This window comes from Haemaphysalis longicornis, unplaced genomic scaffold (genome assembly GCF_048455015.1).
Source record: "Haemaphysalis longicornis isolate Haplotype H1 unplaced genomic scaffold, Haemaphysalis longicornis Haplotype H1 scaffold_6, whole genome shotgun sequence".
Lineage (NCBI taxonomy): Eukaryota > Metazoa > Arthropoda > Arachnida > Ixodida > Ixodidae > Haemaphysalis > Haemaphysalis longicornis.
Window position 1 is genome coordinate 210,757,980 of NW_027526407.1, and position 26,322 is coordinate 210,784,301.

Consider the following 26,322-nt stretch of genomic DNA (forward strand, 5'->3'; position numbering starts at 1 on the left):
TCCGTCCATGTCCCCCTTTTTAGCGCAATCATTTTATTTAACATCATACTCACTCGTGAGTTTGAGTACAAATGAGTGTACTCACGAGTGAGTACGCGGACCTATTGTTTGCCGTGGTCGTCGTACAGCATTGAACAAGAAGCTGAAGGGTTGATGTCGACCGCTTGACTGAGAAGATACTGGAGACGGTATTAGGATGAACAGCGGGGCCGTCTCACATGGGCCCTGTGTGATGTGACGGTTGTGCCTCTTTCCGTAGTTCTTGTGCTGATGAGGTGACGTCTGAGAACACAGGAACGTTCTCGGTCGGCATAGACCCTTTCATTTGCTTCGGGTGTTCATCATCAATACCACACCCCCTGGCGGTAGATATTTGAAAACAGCCACGTCGGGCACGATGCGGCAGTACAATCTGTAACACTCCGGCAGGTGCTGAACTAAGCTATTTTGTTTTAAAGTGGCCATTGTGACGTTGATGTTGTGAGGGTGCAGCACAGCTCCGCCAATTTCCGCTAAATAAATAAAATCGTTTCCTTTAAAGCACCAGTTTCTCCCGTCGTTTCCCACTTTTTGTCAATTTTTTCATACTGGAATAAATAGGGGTCGGCATAAGGTCACACTGCGTCAGTAACGCCCAGCGGTCGTCCCAGCGCTCCCTTTTAATTGGACACTCGAATTCTACGATGCCATTCCCAGTTTGAATGCAATTTAGTGTGTTCTCTCTCGGTGGAGCGCTGCGAAGCGCTAAAACAAAACTAATGTAGAAAATGCAAAATAAAGCGAGGTATAAACGCGGAAGCCTGCTCGCGCACCATTTCAACAGATTGACGACCATTCAAAGTTTTATCGAATGGTTGAGGTCCCTCAACGCGACGAGGCTACACCCGGGCGCGCCGTAGTGACAACGTTCGCCGCCCGGGGATGTGTTCCGAAAGCTCGCCACGTGCTTCGCTTTCCACCTCAATCTGACAAGCAGCCACCCCGACCAGTATCCAATCCGCGTTTTTGACTCATCGCCACAACGCTTTAGCCACTGAGTCAGCGCGGCGGATATTGCAGACAATTCGAAACATAATAAGCAAGAAACCCAATGTTACGAAATTTATTCCAAAAGAAATGAACTAGCAAATATAAATATCTTGAAAATACAACTCGGTAGTGAAAAATTTTTTCCCCCAAAATTTTCCTCCAAAACGTGCCTTGAGGTAAGGTTACTGTCGCGCACACACGCAAAAACACGTAGATGCAGTCTCTGCTGCACATAACACAATTTTGTCCTTGTCTAGCAAAAACACAAACGTAGGGTCCTTGCAAGAATAGCAAAGCAGCAACTTGTGCCTGCCAAACACCAATGTTGTTTCCAAGATCCCTTCCGGCTTCAAGCGCCCTGCGAAAAAAAAAAAAAAGGAGTTCTTAGTGCACTGAATAATGAGACTAGGTGTCTGTACAAGCTGGAGCGTTCAATAGAGCGTTCAATCACCTTGTACCCTCAGAATATCGAAAATACCAAAGTACAGTTTCCTAAATATCCACGTCGGCCATGCTGGCACGCCCGGAAACATCCACTCAAAAAGCCGAGTGAATAAAAAACATGATACTCGAGGGTGGCACACCGTTGTCGTTCTGTGTGTCTACAGAATCACTCATGTGAGGCACGCCTCAAACCAGCCCATCGGCATGCACTGACTGGCGAGGGAGGAATCAATCCAGAGAGCGCAACCTACACTGTGACTTGGCGTACTAGCGAAAATGAAGCTCGGCCACCCTGATGACGCACCGGCGAAAGCCTGCCGCTATAATGGCTTGAAGATAATATTAAAAACAACGTGCTCAATCCGTGCGGGTACAGTTGTTCAGCACGACCCCAGAGAAACTTCTCCATACCAAGTATTGCGCCTCTGGCGGCAATGCTTTCGGCGATAGGGCTGTGAACCGCGATAGGGCAGGTGAACCGCCAGTCGGAATAGCTCGCGAGGTATCAGTTACCGCTATGCAAGGGTCTGCGGTATAAAAACGTGCTTTACCAGAACTCAAACAATAGTGCGTTGCAAGACAGCATTGCAAAAAAGCCCTTTTAAAGGAGCGCTGACACCAATTTTCGGCGTTAATATTATTGCACAGTTCGCTTCCTTCACTCAACAGAATACCCTGGCTGAAATATGAGCGGCCTGCGACGCGAAGAACATAGTTCAATTGGATCGCATTTATCGCACCGACGGAGCAGCGCGCGGAGCGGCACTCAGCAAATGGACATGAGCGTGACATCACTCCAGGGGCGTTATTCTCGTAACTGTCCCTTTTGAAAACGTCCCTTTTGAGTCCCTTTCATCGTGACGTACTTCCAGTTAAGCAGTGGGCGTTGGCAGTAAGTTTGCCGGGCTTGCTTTACGTCACTTCCGGTTGTTTGCTTTCAGCCAATCAGGGCTCGCCAAAAGGGACACTTTTGAAAGGGACGCAAAAGGGACAAAACTCGAGAATACCGCCCCAGGAGAGGAAAAAGAAGCGACGCGACAGCGCTCGTCAAAAACGCGTGACGTCACTTCACGCGCGCAGCCCCACGAGCGGCGAGCTGGCGCAACACCCTCTCAAGCGGGCGCCGTTGACGTCCGCACAAAGCGGTGAGGTCAGGCAGGGAGTCTGTCATATGCGCCGTTCGGGATGAAATCGCGGGAATTTGAAACAAACGACTTTCAGGCCGTTCAATGTATCGCGCGCTGAAGTATTTGAAGTGCTGTTTCAGGTTGGCCAGACCATTAAGCATCGATAAAAGCAATAAAAGTGTAACATAAAATTTCCGTGTCAGTGCTCCTTTAACAAATGCGATGCCCATTCAGCTTGAGATTATGCTAACGAACATTTGTTCATCTGCCGTAACTCCAAGCACCATTGTAATAGCTTCTCGTGTTCACGCAATGTTATTTTATACGAACCTGGACGTAATATGTATTTAAAAAGTTCACTGTCATGCACTCACATTGGTTCTAGGAATGCATTAACCGAAACAGGTCGCTAGAGCCCAAAAAGAGGAGTGATCGGAACTGAAGAGGTATGCAACTAGCGAATCAGGACGACGCCTTTCAGCACTCTCGTTGCGTGCACAGCACAGCGACCAAATGCCACGCAGTTGTCGACAAACCTGGCGCACGTAGTGGACGCACCATAAACAGCTTGAAAATAAGAGCACATGGGTTGATTTTTGAGCAAACATGCCTAAACATGCCTAAGCAACAGAGGACAGTGCCATAAGCTCGCACATTATGTGCCCCGTATATTGTGGAACGCATATGCCACAGCACAGTGTGGCGGGACACGTAAATGCCGCATGCCGCGCATATATTCCGGATTCTCAGTACCCTTCTGCCCGGCATCCCGCAATACTCGCTTTTGAGATGCTTCATTTATTTATTTGTTTGTCTTCCCGCTTTCGGTAATTAAGGGTCACCAAAATGTTGTGCCCTACCAACGAGACAATGCCCCCCAAAAATTGGAGAAGTAGTCAAGCACTGAATAATATATCTCTTCAACCAATCGGCACTCCTGTGGTAACAGGATGGTAAATGTATGATTCAGTGCTAGAACGACGAGAACAGCATCAGCACGAGTCAATTTCTGCAGGTTATCAAGGGAAAAGCAATAGAGAAATAAACTTGTGCAGTGTAGTGCTGTGAAAAAAGCATGGAGTTTAACTGCAGAATGACCACTAATGCCGAGGTGTGAAGAAATTAAAACGGGAAACCACCAAGCTCCCAGAAAGCCGAGAAAAAAAGTATTTCTTTAGAACGTGACGAAGCACGGAACTCCCCCCCCCCCCCCCCCCCCCCCCCCCCCCCCCACCACTTACCTCGTTTCTTGCGATACATTTTCTCAGCGCCGCTTTCAGAATTTGGTCGATGCGGTTGACGGCCTGGCTGGACATGGAAGGAGGCATGGTGGCGAGGATATCAGCCACCGACCTCCCGTACCGTTGCAGCCAGGACTCCTCCTCCCTCGCAAGCGGCGCTCCGGCGTGGGCGTGGGCAGCCGGTGCTGCCTGTGGTGCTCTGCAGCCGGAAAAGGCATTGCGCGCACATCAGGAACTGCAGATCATTCCCGTTACTTTGACAGTGCCCCCTCGGGCTGCAAATCGGGAAGTCGCAGAAGCGCACTCAATGAGGATCACCGAAAGTCCAACATCAGCTGTACCCAAACACCTGCGCAATACCCGAAAAAATGAGAAACCGCTCGCGCGGGTCATTTCGTAGCCGGCACAAATGTTTGCAAAAGGTGTATTATTTTGAGTTGGCTTTAACATGTATCCTAAATTTACATCGAAAATAACAATTTTATCCCTGCAACTTCGTAGTAAAGAAAGAGAGGCAGAATGGAGCCCTCAGTAAAGTTTGCTTTTCTGTCTCTCTTGCATGCCAGGTAATCTCTCGGAATCACCAACTACCTATTTTTTTACAGCTATAGAAAAAAAAAATCATCTGTTAGTCTTGCATAAATTTGGGTATTCATACACTCTCTGCTCGGCGACGTCGCCGCGAACGCGCATTGAACGTGCAGAGCGCAGAGTGATGTGGAAGGATGTCAAACGGTTCTCGCACTCGGTATTGCACCGCAGAACTCACTGAATGCGCCCTTGCATTTACCCCTAGCCATTTCCGTACCGCGCCGCCTTTGAAGGGATCGAGTAAGCAGGTGCACGAGGCGCTTGCTTGACATTGGCCGAGCCTGAAGGTCATGTTGGCAATGCGAGGCGTTTCCTGAGTTTGTACCGTTTTGTACCGTTTGTACCGTTTCCTGAGTTTATACAGCTCTCGTTCATGAACGATTATGACTCCTTGATGAGGCCACAGACGGTACGCCGAAGACTGGCTTCATAGATATGAAGGTTGCTACTTCTGGCCCGGCTCATAACCTTAAATGCAAGGTGTCCCGTCCGGTTTGTCAAAATGGGATAAGAGCTACGTACATGCTGTATCAAATTACTGAAGAACCCCTCAATTGCCAACGAGGCATCAATAATAAGACAGAGCGCCCAGAATCCGCTCGCAGCCTGTTTATGCGTTTGCGCCAAATCAGTTCCGTTGCAACAATTTTGTAGCCGCCGGGGCTAACCCGTTGAGAGGCCACCACGAGTTGAATACATTTCGAGTTTATCAGCGGAGCTGTGTAACCTGAAACTTCGTCTGTAGCAAAAAAAAAAAAAAAGATACAAAGAAAAAACTCCTCGGCGTGAGGCTTCCAGCACGAACGCCGTGCCGAGCCTTGCATAACTTCCGCAGCTTTTTTTCTCTTTATTTATTTCTTCTATAGTGTACAGGCGGCCACAGAAAAAACCGGGCCAAGCGAGCGGTGCGCGAAAACTATCGGCGCGACGCCTTCCGGCCCAGCGCCTGCTGTCGAGATAGCGGAGGGCGCATGCGTGTTCCTCCCTATAGTTTGTGCATGTCAGTTTTCTTGATTTCGGCTGCAGCACTTCGTTCAATAGAGTTTCTTACAATTTACACCAGGGAAGAATCTGCCGCTAGCGTCTATGCGGCTCACATCAAGGCCGTCTGTCGTCATGGGCGGCAGTTATATCATGCGCTCGCCTTAGTTTAATCATTGGCTTGGATTGAAACATTTTACCCGCCGCGGTGGCTCAGTGGCTAAGGCTGCTTAGCACGAGGTCGCGGGTTCGATTCCCGGCCGCAGCGGACGCTTTTCTGGTGAAGGCGAAAAGCAAAAACGCCCGTGTGTACGAGATTTCGGCCCGCGCTAAAAATCTCCAGGTGGTCAAAATTAATCCGGAGCCCTCCACTACAGCGCGCCTCCTGGCCTGCGTTGCGTCGGCGCGTTAAACGCTACAATCAATAAAAAATCAACAGAGGCGTCTTTCAAAAGCTTGCAGCAAAGAACATTTTACAACAACAAACGACAACAGAGCCGGAGGCAATAAAAAATAAATAAAAGAGAAAAAAGGAAACAATTAAGACGAAAGGCGAAATGAAAAAAATGGACACTCTATATAATGAGTCACAGCGGTCATCACACATTGCAGTGAGCAGACACACGCAGCAGCAATAATGAATAAAAAAACCAAAACAAATAATTGACAGGAACAAGATCACGGCAATTCAAGAAAACCGTTTTCTATGTCGCCACGCAGATAACACCTTAATGCAGGGTCGAATCTAACACCAGGGGTGGTATTCTCGAGTTTATTCTCGAGTTATTCTCGAGCCTTAAAGAATCATGCGTCCACAAAATGAACCAAAGCCTAACCATGCAAGTTGGCCGCCTTGAACGGGCAGGCTTTCGCCAGCACATTTTGACGGCTGTTGCACATGATGTGCTCAAAGAATCAAAGAAGGGTCTGCGCGAGCGGGACTGTGTAAACGAACAGCAAAAGCAAACGTATGCAGTCATTCCTTACAAACATGGGTTATCGCACCCGTTAAAGAAGATTGGAGCCACAAGTAACGTCAATGTCGTGTTTTCCGCACCCCTGAAACTTGGATACTTGTGCAAAAAGAGCTACTGTAAAGACAAAAAACCACCTTGTCAAGTCAAGCACAGGGTTAGGTTTGTTGACTGCGCTACGTATGTATTGTACGTCCTTCCGTTAGACTGCAAAAGGATTTACGTAGGGCAAACGGGGAGGTGCATCAATGATCGACTACGCGAACATGCCAACAATGTAAAAAATTCCAACTCAGGCCATTTGGCAATCCACTGTCGCGATTGCAAATGTACCCCCTGTTTGATAGGTGTTATATTATAGCGAGGAACAGGAACCAAATGACCCGCGAGATCATTGAGGCCAATGAAATTGCACGTGCAGGGGACTTCTGTGTAGGCACTTCCTCCCTCGCACTTACAGAAAAGGAGATGCACTTCCTTGGGCAAGACAATGGTTTATCGTGAAACCGCAATCGCAGTGGCACGTGCCCTAAGATTGTGGTAATGGACAGAGGGGGGAGGTGTTTGTTCCTTGTTTTTTGAATGAGTGTTTATGAAAGAGAGTGGGCAGTATAAATTTGTGACTTCTTAATAAAGTTTGTTGAAAGTGCGCTATTTTCTTGTGTCGTCTCTTTCCAGTCTTTGTTACTTTTGTGCGCAATTGAAGTACAGCATTGAAAACGTACATTCAAAATTTCGCCAGGGGGCTCCTATCCCCACAAGCACTCCAAATTCTCTCTCAAAACCCCCTTCCACCTAAACAAAACTTATCTGGACCCCTGCTCACGCCGGGCTGGGAGGTAATCAGGCGGCCCGCATGATCGACAGTTCACTTTCCGCCTCGCCCGCCTTGTATATCCCCCTGCTCACGTCAGTCTCGACAGCGTGCAAGAACGCACGTGGCGCCTCCTGCAGACGGGCAGCCTGCCCTGTCGCGCGCTGCTCCGTCGCATTCACTCGGCTTTATTTCCCTCCCCGAACTGCCCATCATGCGGCATTGCCGCCACCTTGTCCCACACCGTGTGGGCTGGTCCCAGTGATCCTTTTTCCACCATCACCTGCGACGAGCACTGGGCAGCTCTGATCCGGAGGTTCGAGTCTCCCGGACGAATCGGGCTGCTATTGTCGCCGCCAGGCTAAAGCCAGCGGCCACCACGTCCCCGTAACAGAGCTTGGCTCAATAAAGTTTGCCTCTCCCTCTCTCTCTCCCCCTCCCTGCCTCTCTCTCTCTCCCCCTCCCTCCCCCTCTCTCTCTCTCTCTCTCTCACTCTCTCTCTCCCCTCCCTCCCTGCCTCTCTCTCTCTCTCTCGTTACACTTCATGAGCGGTTCGTTCTCTGCAACGCCTGCGTGGCAAGGAATCTTTAACTTTGTTTATAAGGAGCGTTCACAGAGGAAGGCGGTATCTACACTCAGGTGGAGCATGGGAACTTGAAATCCGTGTAGATATTGACAGAGGTATACGAGATTGGAATAGCTCCATTCGCGCTATTTGCTGCTGTACTAGTCCCTGCAGCGGAGAGAACAACTGGCCGAGGTTATGCTCGCGCTAGGGGCACAGCGCCTGTTACCTCCGTCTCAATTTTCTCGTCGGCCACACGAAGCTGATGCTTGAGAGCTTTTTCTTCTACAAAATTGCTACTTTATAAATATATAAATGGGGAGGATGGCCTGCATACATTGCACTTGGCGAGATTAACGTAGCCAACTTTACACAAAACAAGAATGGCTTGTAACTGCGACGAGTAGCATGCGGAAAGTCAGCGACAGCATAGTTCCAGCCGTTTTTGTGTTGAACGTGCTCAGGACCAATGTGAGGTGAGGCGACGGTCTGGAAGGTGCAGGAGCTGGACATGCCGCGCTCAGATGGAGGCGAGGTAATATGGCGCTAACGCTCAGTAAGCTTAGCGGACACGGCTCAGTTCAGTACTCGTATAAGGCTCCTGCACGTAGGCAGGAGAATTCCCAGCGCACCCCCCCCCCCCCCCGAAATTCGTCTAGACGGCCATCAACGCAATACAACAGAGGCACAATAGGCACAAGTAGACGTTCGCATTTCAACAAATAAAAAACAAACGATATTCAATGAACTCGCCAAGAACAGCTACCGAAGAACATCTAGTCGGAATGCCCTTCAATTCCAAACGCACAGCAAAGAAACGAAAGCGAAGAACACGATGCAAATTCGATATGCTGTAAGTGCCGCAACGTTCGCGCTTTCAATGCACGTGAGCAGAGTTAAGCGCCCTCGGGAATTGTTTTGTCTGCTCTTTGGGGACAGATGTACACATAAGATGCTCATGCTTGATTTAGTGATTAAGTTCACTTTTTCTGATGTTCAGTTTTTATATTGTTTATGGGACCAAGTATCCCCATTTGCGTGGTTACCACAATAAAATTAGGCATGTTTGCAGAAACGCCGGGCGTTACGCATGCGGTCTGTTTTCACGATTTTTATTGTCGTTTCCAATAGTTCTTTGCATTCTTGATTCTCGTCTTCGTTTTTGTAAGGAGGCTGTAAATTACGGGCACCTCACTTAATTAACTAAAACCGCCAGGCAACTAGGTATAATTGGGTGGGTATAGTCTACCTGTATTGTGTTTGTTTTCATGCGAGGGGAGTCAGGAAAAACGGTGGGAGCTTCTCTTTTTGTTCGCCGCGCTGTTGTGTTCACATGACGAGCGGGCCCGGAGAGGACTTATACAAATGCGTCGGTCGCTCCAAATTAGTTATAAAGGCGATATTAGCTTTTGAAGGAGGATTTCCCTCCTTAGTAGGACCTGATTGCTGGCTAGTTGGTTCGTGATGTACGAAGGAATATGTTTGCGCAGAAGGCGAGGCCGAAGAGAAAGGAGGACAAGGCGAGCGGACTTCCAACTTTATTTCGCGCGAAATAGCAACACACCTCCCACCGGTGTTACCCTCTTTCCTATCCCCGGCTGCGCCAGCCGATGAGGCGTAACAAGATTCACAAGTCAAATACAACAAACAAAGCAAGACAATTGGATAAAACGGCGCAACCAAACAGTATGCACCAGGTAACAGATACTACTTAGACTGTACGTCTTCCACAATAAACACGTGTCGCACATGAAATAAAAGATGAACGAATAAGATCAGAACCAAAAGGGCATAAAACCACTATGAATGAAATGCTAACATGATAACATTGGTGGAAGAATCCAAGTGAAGAACAACACAGCTCGCGTTTCCGAGACTAATGACATGCTAAAACGAATCAAACTTCGAGCCTATCCAAGCTTTTTAGCATTAACACGTGTCAACCCTAAAACCAAGTGTGAAAGAATAAAGCATAAAATCAGAGCCAAAAGGCATACAAACGGTAAAAATAGAATGGTAACATGGGGAATAATTTCCCCCCGACTGTTTGGGAAACCGGCGTCGGCCGGGGACCATTGACATCTTGGCGACCGCGATTAACGCCATGAGAATGCCCGAAGAGGATGGGAGCTCGAGGTCAGTCAAGGGGTCAAAAGTAGGAAGGGTGCTCTAGACGTTCTGTCTACCACCGTTACACAGCTCAAAGTCACAGGGCGAAGTTTCCATTCGCTCCCCGTGGGACCCTGGTGACTCGGTGGCTGGGATGCGTCAATGGCGTCAATGGTTGTGCGCTCGACGCGTTTACAAAGGAAAGCAATTTCGGCGATGCGGGGCACAATTAGAGGCGCGCACGGTAAGGGAAATACATCAAGACGAGCCGACCGAGAGCCGATCGCCGTCGTTAGGTTTGCTTATAGTTCGTTGGTTTTTTTTGTGTTATATTTGTGTTTTCCGGAACACTACCGGGCTTCTGCATGAGAGTGAGAGGGGTGGGTCAAGTGACTATTCTGCACTCACCTTATTGTGTTTGTCACTGCGGCCAACCAGTGGCCTAGTGTGGGCTAATGAATGAGCCATCCTCCCTCTAAAATTGTGACGTTCACCAAAACGTTGGTGGTAAAAACAAGGAGTTTCATGTTTTTGGGAAGAAGGAAATTTGGGAAGAAGGCGTGATTAAGCCAACAGCTCCGCCGTTCGGCGCTCCGTCAGGCCCAGCAAGTTTGTGGCGGGGCGCGCTCTGGTGCAACAGCACGCAGCCATGGAAAAAGAAGGCTCCAACCAAGGTTAAACTTCAAGGGCCACGAAGCGACCAGGATCAACAATGAAATTAACAAGCTTCTTCGCTAAAGTTCCGAAGGTGGGCCTTGTGTTTCCTATTGCCCTTGCTTGGTACGTCCGTTTTAGCAAAGAGGCGAAATAGTAATTTCCCGCTTGTGAGCTTCTGTACTATAATGGTTTTGCCATAAATGTCTGTTTCTGAGATAACTCTCTAAACACGATGCATACGATGCTGTATGATCGAGGAGTGCAATTAGCCTCATATAGCGCGAGTGCAGTCATCGCTTTAAATATTTTCTATACTTTCTATATGTATGCGGCTCGATGACCCCAAACAATTGCCCGGTTACGCCGACCGTAAAATACGATTTCTTTTTTTGCATGGCGCATGCAGGCTGTGACTCCGTTGAATGGGTTCTATCTAATTTTTATTCGTAACGTACGCGCTGATTTCAAGAGTTCATTCACAGCTGCGACTCTAGAAGTCGCGCAACGGCGGTGATCAAAAATGCTCGTTTTCGGTCGAAAAGCGTATGTTCCGCCTCGCAGTTGAAATTTGTAGCCGCGCAACAGCAAAATTGAGCAGTGAGAGGACAATTGATTTTCGACCAAAAACAGTTTGCCGTCTTTGATGGGGCAATTCTTCTTCCGGCAGTTAAATTTATTGTATAATACAGTTCCCCTGTTAATTCATGGTTGACAGTTCCTTGGCAGTTGACAGTTCGGTTGACCTTGACAGTTCGGTCTACACAGTTGACGAAAGTCCGCAAGTGTGTTTTTGTTCGAGGCGCGAATATATTTTGCGCTACTCACAGTCACCACAGGCTTGTGCACGCAAAAGCACGCTACGCAGCTGTATTCAGCATGCCAAATCTTCGTTCTTACACGTCACTTTTCACAGTGATAGCGGCGAATCACCGTTTCCAGATCATTGGAACACTAAACTAACGTACGCGTACTCGCGAAAATAGTCTGCTCCGTCGCCCTTTCGTAATGACGGTGGCACTCCCTTCGTGCCCTCCGATGGGATCATGGGATGCTGCTACAAAACCCGTGAACGTGGTGGCGGTTCTATATTCGCTTCCAAAAGGAAGGCAATTTTTGGCTGAAGAAAAGGTGCGCATTAGATTGTAGTAAGCCGGTGTTTAAGTTCCAGTAGCGAACCGCTAGGGAATGAGAAGGGTTCACTGTCATGATAACGATAACACTGCGTTTTCGCTCATTAGAATACAAATGACTTCCGCAGGACCACAACACCGATTGTATATAAGCGTGTTTGAATTAACGAGATTCGACTGCATCTAGTCTAGAGAAACGAGCGCTAAGACAGGCACATACGGCGCGAAAATTCAAATGCATTGAATGTACGGATACCCGAAGTCATTTTTATTTAGGGTGCCTCTAATAGTGAAACTTGTGATTAGTGCTACGACAATAATTAATTGTCACATAAACAAAACGTACTGTTGTCAGAAAACTTATGTATAATTATGTCTGTCGTGAACCTAGGATGGAAGCCTCAGAAGGCGGCTGTACCTCCGAAAACGCCATTGCACCTGCAGACTTGGATGCCGGAGGAACGCATGACTGCGACGACGGCGTGGAACCAGTTAGCCCTCTTTGTCATAATGATACCGGAATGTTTGCAAATAACACTGGCATACCTGATGACTTCGGAAAAGGAGCATACTCTAACGTATGGTTGCCCCCCGCCCCCCTCCCCCCTGAGCTAGAAGTTTAAAATTTCGATAGCCAAAAACGGGAGAATGTCAACGTTTCAGTCTCATTGGCTGCAGCGATATGAGTGGCTTGCATTTTCTCATGTGCGGAAAGGAGCTTTCTGCAAAACCTGCGTACTGTTCTGTCGTAAGAGCGGCGAGGGTAAAGGCTCTCGCCAGTCACGTAGGAACCTTGTAACTGTTCCGTTTACGAAGTGGAAGGGTGCCATAGAGATATTCGAGAATCATGCATGGACTGAATACCACAAGACGGCAAAGGTTGCCACCGAATGTTTTCTCAGAGTCGCCAGAGGAAAATCAATCAGTGTACAGCTTAATAAGCAAGCAGAGTGCGAGCTCGAAGACAACAAGGCAAAGTTGCGCGCGATTGTCGAGACAGTTGTACTGTGTGTCCGTCAAGACCTCGCGCTAGGAGGTGACAACGATTCGGGGCGTCTCTCTCTCGAGGAACCCTACAGAACGGCCGCAACTTCAGGGTTCTCCTACGTTATAGAGCGAACGTAGGAGACATCATTTTGGCCAATCACATTCGCACAGCAGGCAGCAATGCCCGCACATTCAACATGAAATTACAGTGGAATCTCGATAAACGGATATCTGTTAAACGGAACGGCCGTTTAAACGGAACAAACGCTTCACAATTGGTTGGTTTCACATTAAGACAATGTAAAAAACATTTCCTTAATCGGAACTTTCCGGCCACCGCGTAAACGGAAACGAAAACAGACTCGAAACCGCAGCTGTTTGGGCAAGCGCAGCGCATTCGCAGCACGCATCACTGCTCTCCCCTTTTCGTACGGGATATTCCGGCTCTTTGGGCTTCCGATTTTCTCTCACTTTGTGCGGTGTCGTATGCGATATTTCGAAGCTAGCATATGATTGCAGCACAGAAACGACCACACAATGCGCTTGCGTTGTCCAGAAAGATGGAGGTAATCAACGACTTCGAGTGGTCGCTTCACAAAAACGGCCATTGCGATGAAGTACGCCGTCTCCAGGAGTGATCCGATGAGAATAAAACAGGACATGAACAAGCTGCGGGAGGCTTTCGAAACGTCACGCAAGTCGTTTTTCTCAAGCAAATAAATCGAGGTTCCCACTGTATTTCACAGGAGGAGTAAGTGAGGGGACTGTTGACAATTTTTTTTTTTGAAAAGAAAAAAAAGGTTCGCTGGTTACTTTCTTGCGGTAATGTTTGTCCCCATAATGCACCGTTCTACTCATTGCCAATTGCGCGCACGCCACCGCATCGGGACCAAGCGGCGTGAAACGTATTCTGAAAAGGATGGTGAATCTATTCTCTCTCTATACGAAACTCCTGATTAACGGAACATATTTTCCCGGTGGTTCCGTTTAACCAGAGTCCCTAGTATTTCTATAACTGGCAAGCTTACAAAAGACAAAATTGTCAAACAGGTAAACGATCCCGGATTTTTTTTCGGTGCTGCCAAATGAAACAACGGATGTATCCCAACCGGGCAATTCTCTTTATGCGTACGCTACGTCGATACCTACTTCAAGCATTGGGGAAGATTTCCTCTGCTTCACACCTGTTGATGCCGTCAGTGCATCTAGCCTCGCTGACACGCTGGAAAGGGAGCTGCTAATTCTTCGTCTGCACTTGAACATGATGAGAGACCAAGGATATGATGGAACAGAAGCGATGAGTGGGGCAATCAACGGCGTGCAGACGCTCATCCAAAACGATTTCCCACCGGCGTTGTACACGCGCGGCTCGTCCCACTCCCAGAATCTTTGTTTTAGCTACACCTCTGCTGTCCAACACATTCGAAGGACCCTTGCCACAATTAGTTACGTACGCACTATCTTTCGGCTGTCACCCAAATGGACAGCGGTCCTGAAAAAACATCTAGGAGCGCCTACAAAGTATTTCCGCCGGCTGCGTGGATACTGTGAAACAAGGTGGGTGGCACGTCATAATTCAGTCGCATTGTTTGGAGAAGCACTTTCCGATATAGTTCGCTCATTTGAAGAGGTCGAGGACACCTTCTCTGAGAAAGCAACAGCGTCCACTGCTCATTGCCGCCATCAGCGAATCAACCTTCTTTTATGCCTCGCTCTTAGTGAGACATTCCTAGGCCTCACACGCCACCTGTCTGTGTATCTACAGAACCCATCGTTTGCCATTAGCGTCGCCTTGGAGCAGGTTGACCTGGTGCTGACTAAACTCGATAAGATGGGCACTAATGCGGAGGCAGTATTCCACAAAATATTTTCTCTATGTCAAGATATAGTGGCGGAGTTCGGAGTGAAGTGCTAGATTCCACGCGTGGTAGGAACACAGAGGTACCGGGCAAACCACCCTTGTAGTTCCGCGGAAAAGTACTACAGGCGAGCCACGTTCATTCCATACATAGATGACCTGAAAGCTCCCCTCAAACGGCGCTTTGTAAACCATTGGAAAACATTGCAAAGTTTGCACTTTGTATTGCCAAAGCATGCCCCCAAGGGCACATTTATATCTCTTCGATTTTCACCTCTTTTACCTCAGAGATATGACAACAGCGCATATCATTACGGTGAAAAGTGAATGGGAAACCTGGAAAACTTAATATGCAAGAGGAAGAACTCCCGCACTTTGCGACGGACGCTTTAGCTGAATGCGACAAAGCCCTCTTTCCGAACGTTCGCACACTCATCAAGATATTGGCGAAGCTCCCAGTGAGTATACAGCTGCTGCAGAACGCAGCCTTTCGACACTGAAAAGAGGGAAAACCCATTTATGGCCATTCACCGGATGCAAGTCAGTGTCAATTTATCGCTGAGTTTTTGGAGAAACCTCAACGTACGAAACTTGCAGCGGGAATCGCTCTTTTTGGCCAAGCTACATGTTCGTTTTTTTCTTCTGCATTGACTTTTCCTATTTCGTAAAGCCATTCATGATGCCATTCTCTAAAATTGCTTGCTGTAAAAACTAATGTTAGCCGTTTGCATTTTTTATGTCATGAAAGCACCTATGTTTGGTCCTTTGTTGTTCAATAAAATTGTTTTCACAAATATGCCTGTTGTTTGCTTAAGAATCGCTGTCATAAAATAGCTGACGCTCATCTCGCAGAGCTTTTGTTGAGACAGAGAAGAGAGAAGTTCGGTAGAGAAAGCGTCCGACATTTTTTTTTATTTGTCGCACACCTTTAGTAAAATATGCTGTTGGGCTAGTCGATGCATGCTTAAGGAAAAACGAGCGCTAAAAACGAGGAGAGAAAAAACGAAGAACGACAAGACAGATGCGCTAATAAAAACTGATTTATTTCAAGGAAAGAGGGGGGTAAAAGTAGCTTGTCTACAAACACACAAATATACATCATAAAATGAGAGATCTACAAAGATACGATAAAAACAAAATAGCCACTGCTGAAGACAACAATCACATTTTTTATCGCATGTTGTCTAGGATCCGGCACTCATTGGAAAACAGCGAAAGCGATGCTTCACTGATACAGCGTGTGCTCTTTTTCTGAATAAAATACGCTTCGCGCAGTTCTCGCGCCACGGTGTCAATTGTTAGCATTGCGCACCTGTCTTGTCGTTCCTCGTTCTTTCTATCCTGGTTTTTAGCGCTCGGTTTTTCTAATGCCGCACACCTCCTTAAGTGGGCGCCTGATTTCTTTGCATTCCACCTTTTTTTGGCACTGACTCTGCATACCCTTTCTCGGTGGAGATTATTTGGTTGGAAAGAAGTTTTTCTGGTGCAGATGCACTAGCTTTATTGAAAGTAAAAAATTTCCTTTCCATCTCAGATTAACTCGCCTCTGGTGCTGTATTCCACTTGCTTCTCGTTCGCGTCTAATAATTAGGCGCCTTCTATATTCTCCAGCACTCTGTCTTTTTTGCCATGGAAATAGTTTCGAACAATCAGGTCTTGCCACCCCCCCTCCCCAGGAAAAAAAATTGGCTACGTGCCTGATAAGGCTGGAGTATCTAAATGGAAGGTAACCGAAATTGTTGAAGGTGTTGTGAAGTTTTACCTTGAGCAGAACATACTCATGGGCACATGCTGACGGAAACTATCTGTTACACTCGCCAAGAAGTACGCAGCCTAAGCGTGGGGTCGTCCGCTGAAAGAACTTGCTATACAAGCACTCCATTACAGAGAGGTGGTTGAACATGAAATCTACAGACCCGAATACCGTGTACGAAATTTGGCTTTACGGTAAGGACTATAGTTGGTTGGTAATGATGGCCGCAGTTCTAAATCACGGGCAAATCTGTATTTTCTAGGTTACTAAAGTACGCCGGCTCGTTCTGTGCTCAATTATGGGCTCAATGTTCAGATTTAGAATTTTTAGAAATATGTTAAAAAGCTGCAAATACCACGTGAAATTGACGTGGTTACTTGAAGGAACATAGCCCCTTCATAACTGCAAAGTTATACCAGAAGTCACATACATAAGGAGAGTAGTTAAGGTTGTCCTGCGAACAGCGCAAAGGGAAGAGAACCATGCCGCAGAGAGGTACTCACGGCGGGCCTCCCAAGCCGACGTTGAAGAAGGGGTTGTAGGCCCAAAACGGGGCTACCGGGGGCAACATCCACGGCGCGAGCGGGAAGTCCAGGGCCCCATACAGGAACAGGTTTCTGGGGAAAAATGAGCGTATTAGGCCACCTAGTAAGTGTAACATGAATACTAGTATTGCTACGAGAGGACGGAGAAGCGAGCAGTGAAAAATGGCGCTCTGGTTCCAGCCACCGACGACGAAAAAAGTGTGGGTTGGCGCAGCCTATGCGGACTATCTGACGTCGGCCTTGTAAATATTGCGGTAACTAGATCGCTCTTCATCCTCAAGCATGGTTCGACTGATCTGTTCTGCTGCCACGTAGTGTTGGCACTGGAAATTAAGCAAGCAGGACGATTTAGCAGCAGCGACTTACTGCTTTATTTGACGCGGAGAGTGGCCTTAGTACAAGGTACAAGTAAAGAAGAACACACACACATACGGCTGCCGGCTTATAACTCCAACGAACGAGTATGTAACGGCCACACATGCAGGTGCACTGATATTATCAAAATAGGGGGCTCCGATGCGCGCGCTGGAATCGGGGCCTTCGTATGGGGTGCCTAAATATAGTTTCAGTGATCAGGCGGAAATGAATGTTGTGATAGTGCTCGCATCGGCGCTGCTTGGAGCGACGATGGCATATGATGTGGCTGCTCTGCCGTTGCCTGCGCAGCAGGACCACGCACTTCGCTCCTTTGGTCTCGGGTAGCCGCCGGGGTCGTAAGGGAATCCGATTAATCCAGGTGGCTCGATGCGCGTCTCGATGACGAGCTGCACTGCTACGAGCTCCAGATGCTGCATTGCTTGGTCGGGGACAAATGACTGTGGCTGTGGCAAACCAAAGGCGCCATGCGGAATTTTTGGTGGCGGGCTAGCTGCAATTCCACTTGTTGGCGTTGCAATGCCCCACTGATGGCGCTTTCCGGGCATATTTCACCGGGAAGGGCCAGATTCGGGGCCGGGTTGCCCGCCGGAACTTCAAAACTAATGGCGGAATCTTTTCGGGTTGGCTCCTGCAGACCTGGTGCTTGTTCGCAGCGATAGGGTCGCTGGGAACCACGCCATGATTCTGCCGGTGTTGCACTAACTTTTTTTGTTGTGGCGTCAGTTGGCGGGTTTTCTGGTGTTTGCAGTTGTCGTCGCAGTCCTCTAGCACGGTCATCTCTGCCGGCGACAAAATCCGTGTTCGCGCACGAAGCGTCTTGTTTCCCCATTTCGCCATCAGGTGGCTGCTTCACTTCTTTCCGGTTCGGAGGCCCCTCGCGAGCTTGTTCGTGGGGAGGGTAAGCCATACGCACACCAGGTGGCAGGGCCGCTTCAGCAGGATTGTCAGCGGGGAATTTCAGGGCATTCACTCGGTGTCACAGTGTTGCGGTCGGTAGGCAGGACTCCCATGTCAATCGCATCATTCTGGATGGACACCCGAAAGTCTAGAGGATCTGCTGCTTTGTCGGTCACTGGTTTCATGGGCTGAGGGTCATTGCGGGCAGCGTTGCGAGCACAGTTATCCATCAGCGTAGTCATTGTCAAACGAGCATCAGCTGCATTTTTATCGCGGATTGTCCTCTCCCGATACCCTGCGAGCGACTCGGCTGGAACAGTCGGGAGAGTTACAAAGTGGTTGCTTTGCGGCACCCTGGGAGCACTCATGAGCTCTCGATTGGACCTCACCCAGGTGGTTCGGGCGTAGGCGCCGTCGGCGGATTTCGTAGCTGCTTTGCCAATCGGGTGGAGCAGCACGCGCGTTTGTCACGAACGCATTTTGTCGTCCAACTGCTGGAATACGGCAACGTCTTCCTTCAGCTTGTCGCCGGTCAGATTTGCTCGAATTGCAGCATCGGTGGCCCGCATCGTGGAAGCGGTAAATCTTGGCGGTCAGGTCGGTCACGTGCGAAGACGGGTCGTGGAGAATGGCGTCGATTGCCGCAATGATTCTCTCTGGCAGGTGCATGCGGCGTAGCTTCGGGGTTCCAATGGAAGGGGTGGCGTTGCAAAACGAGGGTCGGCGAGACCTCCTGGATCAAGCAGCGCCTCGTGAGCCTCGTAGCCGCTGCGCCTTCAAAGACAGGTCCACTCGTGCCTCGAATCCCGGGTTTCACGGCACCACCATGTGGAGGATCCAAGTTGGAAGCACGACAGCTAGACACGCCGTTCTCGCAAGGCGAAGGAACACACTGTGAGCCAGTGGCGTAGACTTCTTATTTTTCCGGGGGGGGCAGACCTGGAGTGCGCCTCGAAGCGGCGAAGGGAGGGGGCAGGAAGCGGTGGGGGGTCCCTATGAAATGACACGTCATCACCCCGCTACAAAGAGGCTACCACTAATCATCATCATCATCATCATAAGGGGCACCTGCAGCAGTGAGGGCCTTTTACATTGTGTCGGCTAACTACGAGGTGTCCCCAAATAAGACGGCCCGCAAATCTATGAACCGTGAATCTCAGCGGTTTGACGCGTCCAGTAGGAATTTCTTTTAATACGGGTTTTACTGGTCACATTTATTTAAAAATATTGCATGACTGAACCTTCAGCACAAAAAACGAGTCAATTTGTTTTTTTTTTTAATGGGCAGTTCGGGGGTAAAAAGAAAGGGACACGACAGGGGCGCTACGCGCTGCTATGTTCATTTCCGTCAAGAGCCCCCGAAACGGGTCCGACTTTGACCACTCATTTTTGTATCCGTGTGTGTGTTGTGCCAGAGCGCCCGACACAAATTCGCTGCACCTGGCGACGTTCCGATGGCGGGGTTGATTCGCGCCTAGGTCAAACCGCCCGCGTCAGACGTGTCGCGACTTGGCGGGAAAGGCGCCGCCGAGCCTGCTCTCCCTTTCCCATCGCGACTGCTGGACCAAATCATGCCTGGGACGAACTAATCCCCGCAGACACGCAGCAAGTAGCGCCTGGAGACGCCGCCGAAGAGTCGCCTTCCCTTTCCTGGTCGTGGCGGCTCGGCTGACGCAATCGCTTCGCTTCCATTCGCCAGATTCATAATGCGGCCAGTGATAGCTCCGACTGGAGGCATTGGAACTACACGCGGCTGGAACTGCACGCGGCTACCTGGGGGTATAAAACCAGCCCGGAAGCAGCGGTGGTGTGGCGGCATCTCATCGAAGGCCCTGAGTTGAGAAGTGCTATCGCGCTTGTCTTAGCCATGTAACGCTCTTGCTACCTTTTTATATATGGTATATAAATGCTGCTTCAAATAACCGTCAGCTCGGCTACTTCGTCGCTGTGGTCTGCGCGGCGTCGATAGCGGACTGGGCAGGGCAACGTCGCAACACTAGTGACTGAGCTGGGGTGGCCCAGTCTTAAAAGTGTATGTGTATGTGTTTTGGAGGCTTGTAGCGGGTATCGCTTGCAGTCGACGGCCGCAGTGCACCCAGTTGCTGCCAGTGCTTGGCAGCCGTTACAGCACTGTCCAACTGCTCTCGCGTGCTTTGTGACCTTGAAAACAAAGTTTGCAGACAGGCTTTTCGGAGGCGTGATAGCTTGCACCACGTCACTGTATTCCCGTGTTGGTGCGTTGGTTGCACAGTGGAAATCTGCAGCTCTTGGTTCGAGAAGCCCTGATGAAGCTGAGAGCTATCGATAAAAAAATGCGATGGCGTCGTTATGGGCAAGCAACATGTTTTACGAGACGTTCCAAGACGCGAGCTAAAGGTAAAAACCCAACGTCTGGCGTTGGCGTTCATCATACAAAACGGCCATTTCACGAGGCCTTCCACAGTGCGAGCTTAAACTCGGCGCAAGTTTCTAGCGAGGAGTGCACCGTGGTCGCCCTGCAAGTAAACAGCAGATGAAGGTAGGGGATGAAGAACCACCGAAATTCACCGTCGTCGTCAGCTTCATCATTACACGGAGGCATAAACGAGAAGCAGCGCATCGGGTTGCCATTCGAAAGCAAAACGCTCCCACAGCAGCAAGATGCCAGCGCTCTTCGACAAAATATGCGAGGCGAAACAAGGCGTCACACGCGTTCGCCTGGGCATTATTATGTCCGATTAACAAACCACAACCTGCACGGTGGGGCTATATGCTCACTTGTAAATGGACAGCACGAGGACATAGATGATAGTTCTACCAAACCTGAGCAAAAAGTTTCAAAACGGGAGCCTAATAAAACCATGTGGTTGACACAAACCATGCAGTCAATTCGACGCGAATCACGTAAACTGACTGCGACTGTTTAAATGAGCGGTTCCGCTCACGAAACGACTCCAGAGCATGACATGCATCTATGGAAACTGCTTAAGACCGGAAAAGAGCGACTTCCGTGCGCGTAGTGCTTGCGTTGTGAGCATGCCCCACCGCTTCCCCTAAAGCAATTTGAATGAAGCAAGCGGAACGAAGCAGCTACGCGTTCCAAGGCCGCGCATTTGTAAACAAAAATAACTGCTCCAATCAACAGGTGCCGTAGAAACAGAGCAACTGTGGCCGCGCTTCCCACCGGGACCTAACCCCCTCGTTTTTCCTTTTTCACCGCGACCGCTTAGCGAGCGACCGCCGAAAAACGCTAACAGCACCAAACAAGGACAGGCAAAGGAGGGAGGTGCAGTTTTCGTTGCCTGATTTTACCATCATTGAGAGTTAAGCAGCACAGCGCTACAGCTAAATGTCTGAAACTCGTACACGTGCATCCAGACTTGAGTTTGTGACAGAACTTGTTAGCACTGCTGTACTCACGAGTGCAAGCACTCGAAAATACAGTATTCATGAGTACTGTAATCATGAGTACTGTGTACTCATGAGTGCCATACTGACCAGTGCTCATACTCATGAGTACTCATGCTCATGAGTATTGTACTCATGAGCACTCATACTCATGAGTAGTGTACTCATGAGTTCTGTACTCACGAGCAGTGGACTTACCCCTGTACTGAATCGTCATCATACTCACTTTTTTAATCTGGGTGTGTACTCACTCATCATCGACTCACTCGTGAGTTTGAGAACAAATGAGTACAAATGAGCGTACTCACGAGTGAGTGCGCCGACCTATGCTCCCGACAAAATGTTGCTTTGCTGGCGTGCTGCTGAAGCCAAGCTATGCTGGCTAGAAGGGCCACCCTTCTAGCCATCATAGCCAAGCGCAGCGCTACATTGTTGTCAACAATCCTCACACTGAGCACATCTAACTCACCGTGAAGAAAAGCGACACGGCCCTGCGTTTCCCCCTGCCCATCGGGAGGACGCAACTTTCTTTCAAGATCCCAACCCCTATTGTAAACAATAGTTGGCAGACAGGACGACCAACAGTCCGATGTCGACGGGCGCAGAGCCGAGCCAAGCCCTTAAAAAATCCTCAGCCGGGGCCGGAGGGGGCTCTGCCCCCCCGTAAAGCCGTCCGGGGGGGGCACGAGCCCCACTGCCCCCCCGTAGTTGGCGCTTCTGCTGTGAGCGATGCAGTTGGCGCGGCTACGACTTCCTCTTCACCCCAGCTATCGCCCCCTGCCTGCGCCCATATCCTTCTTTATTTATAACTTGCGGTATATGCCTATGATAATAAAGTACCCCGGATCAGCAGGTGCCCATGTGGGGTTTCAAAGCTGAGATCTAGAACTTTGTAGAAAAAACTGTGTTTGATTCCTCTGTCATGGGAATTGGTAAAACGCGAAAGTGAAATGCGCAGCGAAATATGCAGCTGAGCATTATTTGCGCGCCAGTGGCTGCCTTGTGGGTGTGCTTGGCTAGTGACGTTCTGCTGTCAGGCCGCTTGGACAAAGTGTACTGGCGTCATTTTTATGGTGGATATGGCATCAACAAAATTTTGGTGTATCGTGACATAAAACACTTTCCTGGTAAAAATAAAACCCGAGAACGAACAACCCTAAGTATATCACTCTTTAGTACTAAAGGTTGCGTACCCGCAAGAAGACCCTGTTTGCAGGGGTGCACCCTTTGCAGGCCGCGTGCTTCGTTGTACTGGCGTCACTTCCGCGACGGATATGACGTCATAGAAATCTTGGTGTAAACCGTAATAAAACACTTTCGCGTTTAAAAGGTGCGAATACCACGTGAAAGTGACTTGGACACAGCCCTTCATAATTGGGAAATCGTACCAGTACTCACATGCATAAAAAAACTGGCAAGGTTGTATTAGGAAGAGTATGGAGAGGAAATATCCATGCCGCAGCAAGGTACTTACGGCGCCATGTTAAACCAGGGGTTGTAGGCCCAATATGGGGCTGCCGGGTGCACCGCCCAGGGCTCGATGGGGAGGTCTGGGACTCCAAGAGGGAACATTTCCCTGGGAAGAAATGCGCGCCTTAGGCCACCTAGTATGTACAACGCGAATGATGGCTTCAAAGCCCCGTTTGCACACCTAATAGGTGTTACGTTGTCGCCACCGGCACGTGCAATATGCTGTAGCGCCACGAGATGGTGCTTTCAAAACCATGTAAATAAACGTGCTGCCGGACGGGTAGGCCAGAAGCATTTAGACCGAGCCTCGTGCGTGCGCTATCTCGACAGAACATGACAACTGGCGACGAGGATTAAAACCTGCGAGCTGGGCGCGGCAGCAACTCCCGTGCCACTGGAGCAAGCATGTCGTCCGTGGAAGCTTTCGACGCAAGCACAAGTGAGTGGCAGGAGTATCACGAGCGCGTTTTGCTGTACTTCGCTGTGAACGATGTGGCCGAAGATAAGAGGAAGGCGGTATTTCTGACAAGCTGCGGCGAAGCAACGTATTCGCTGCTACGGAATCTGCTGTTGCCTACCAAGCCGGGTGATGCAACGCTTGCGGTTGTCTTCGCTGCCCTCGGCGCACACTTCAAGCCGAGAGTTTCCGAAGTAGTTGCAAGTTTTAAGTTCTTTTCGAGGAAAAGGTTGGAAGGAGAGAGCGTGAGTGACTACTTCGCTGCACTGAACAAGCTAGTAGATGATTGCAATTTCGGCGCAGGGCGTGAGCGGATGATACGAGATCAGATTGTCTGTGGAATTAAGGATCCCGGAATGCAGACTCGCCTCTTGGAAAGCGCAGAATAGGACCTGGAAACTGCAAAAAAACTTGCGATAGCAATAGAAGCCGCAAGAAAAGACTCGCACATGCTATGCGGCCCGTCCATTCCTGCGGATTCGGTACAGTCGGCCAACACGGGAGGTGACTGAACAAAGGTGCTCCCGGTGCGGTGGGAAGCATCAAACGTCGCGCTGCCGGCACCGCAACACCACCTGTTTCAAGTGCGCTCAGCAGGGTCACCTCGCAAGGGTGTGCAAAGAAACTGCACTTAACGGAAGGAATGGGACTGGCTCCCGCCCCGTGCACAACATGAATGACCTCCCCGAAACGGAGCCTGAACCAGGTGAGGAGTACACTTTGTGGTCACTTCGTGCTGCCGGGCCGAAACCTATGAAAATCGAGTCTCTTGTAAATAGCGTGCCGATAGTGATGGAACTTAACACTGGGGCAAGTGTTTCGATAATAAGCAAAGCGAAATTTCGAGCCCATTTCCCAGAGAAACCGCTGGAGCACACGCTCGTGCAGCTCGAAAGCCATTCCGGAGAGGTTTCCGCAGTCTTGGGAAGGATAAGGGCGACTAAGAAGGTCGGCATGCAGGAGGCAAGGTTGCCTTTGTTAGTCGTGACCGGAGCTTGCCCGACACTTTTCGGAAGGGACTGGATGGAAGCGTTCGGCATTATCATCTCGAATCCGTTAGAAGTGAAAACAATCAGCACGGTTCCTGGCCTGGTCGAACAATTCAGCGACGTCTTTTCTGATAGCCTTGGTACGATGAAGAATGTGCTGGCCAGGATTACGCTGCAACATGGAGCAAGGCCAAAATTCTACAAGGCGCGGCCGCTGCCGTTTGCACTTAGTGGCAGGTATGTGGAAGAATTGCAGCGTTTGCAGCGCGAAGACATTATACACCCTGTAAAGACGGCGAAGGGGGCCGCGCCGGTAGTTCCAGTGCTGAAGCAAGATGGTAGACTACATGTGTGTGGTGATTTTAAAATCACTATCAATCCAGTCATGGTCCCGCAAAGTTACCCCATTCCGAGAATCGAAGAGCTGTTCGCCAAACTGTGTGGCGGTAGGAAGTTCACAAAACGTGACTATAAGGACGCCTACCAGCAGATAAGGCTGAATGCCGAGTCGCAAGAGCTGGTTATAATAAACACCGTGAAAAGATTGTTTCAATTCACAAGGCTTCTGTTCGGCGCCGTTTCGGCGCCAGCTTTGTTCCAGCGAGAAATGGACAACTTGCTGGGCGACCTCCCGCACGTCGTTGTATACTTCGACGATATCCTGGTGACGGGAAGCGACGACGGGGACCACTGGAGAAACGTATGCCAAGTGCTAAAGCGCCTTCAGGATGCCGGTCTACGCCTGAAGCTAGCGAAATCCGAATTCATGAGAGACCACGTCGAGTACTTGGGCCACGTCATCACCGCCGAAGGTCTGCATCCAAGTCCCAAAAATGTCGAAGATATTCTTGGGGCACCAAGACCGAAAGACGTGAAAACTTTGCAGAGCTATATGGGGCTGATCAACTTTTACCGTAAATTCATTCTTCGCTTGTCGGCAGTGCTCAATCCTCTGAATGGTTTGCTGGTACCAGGTACACCATGGGCATAGACGTCACGTCAAGAGGAGGCTTTTGGCGAAAGTAAGAAGCTCCTAGCATCTGCAGACACATTGGCGCATTTCGGCCCGAAGAACACTACAGTGCTGGTCACAGAGGCGTCGCCATATGGTCTCGGCGCGATTCTAGCCCCGAGAGAACCGTCGGGGAAAGAGCGACCAATTGCCTTTTCGTCCAGAAGCCTGGCCAGAGCTGAGCGGAACTACAGCCAGCTAGATAAGGAGGCCTTGGCACTTGTGTTCGGCGTAACACGGTTCAAACAGTACCTGTGGGGGCGCCCATTCGAAATAGCAACCGACCACAAGCCACTGTTGGGGCTTCTCGCGGCAAATAAGCTGATTCCAGAGTCCTGCTCACCTCGAATACTTCACTGGCCACTCTTCCTGTCGGGCTATGATTACGTGTTGAAGTACAAACCGGGTGGCCGCATTCCTCACGCCGATACCCTGAGCCGGCTTCTGCTTCCGACAGCTGGGATGCCCGTCGAGAACCCGCCGGAGATCTTTGTGCTCCAGAGTGCTGTCTGCGCAAGCTATTGCAGCCGCTACGAGGAAAGATTCATGCCTGTCACGTCTTCGCGAAGCACTGTGGACTGGTTGGGGAATTCCCCAGGAAGCGTCGTGGAAGGTGTACGCCACTCGACTGCATGAAATGAGTGTACAGAGCTCCTTGGTGCCGTCGCTAAAGTGACACCACAGGTTCGAGCTAGTTTGTAATTTATTATACCATTTTGAAGCCTCTACTTACCAATTACTAATTGGTACCAACTACCAATTACCAATTGGTACCAACCAATTGTTCGCATGCGGCGTGGTCTTCGAGTGATACGTCCCACCGTCGGCATAGGAATCCGCACGGTGGTCATATTGCTGGGAAGCAGGGTGGTTGTGCCTGCGTCCATGCAGGCTGACGTGCTACGACTGCTCTATGAAGGGCATCCA

General features: G+C 49.6%; 1 protein-coding gene across 1 annotated transcript; it reads right to left on the reverse strand.

The window, feature by feature from the left end:
• Window positions 1-1,169: 1,169 nt before the first annotated feature.
• On the reverse strand, window positions 1,170-23,342 carry LOC144142192 (uncharacterized). The gene is made up of 5 exons (XM_077673563.1): window positions 23,119-23,342; window positions 22,942-23,043; window positions 16,764-16,877; window positions 3,842-4,040; window positions 1,170-1,387 (listed from the first exon to the last, which is right to left on the reverse strand). Exons 2-5 carry the CDS (start codon window positions 23,037-23,039, stop codon window positions 1,379-1,381), a joined length of 420 nt encoding a protein of 139 aa, XP_077529689.1. The 5' UTR covers window positions 23,040-23,043; window positions 23,119-23,342; the 3' UTR covers window positions 1,170-1,378.
• Window positions 23,343-26,322: the final 2,980 nt, after the last annotated feature.

Bases quoted from the DNA above. Each gene is read 5' to 3' on its own strand.
- LOC144142192 (XM_077673563.1), bottom strand. From the start codon at position 23,039: ATGTTCCCTCTTGGAGTCCCAGACCTCCCCATCGAGCCCTGGGCGGTG. The intron at 16,878-22,941 runs GTAAGTACCTTG...ATTTTTCCCCAG, and splicing joins CCCTGGTTTAACATGGCGCC to AAACCTGTTCCTGTATGGGG. The intron at 4,041-16,763 runs GTGAGTACCTCT...TTCCGGCTGCAG, and splicing joins GTCGGCTTGGGAGGCCCGCC to AGCACCACAGGCAGCACCGG.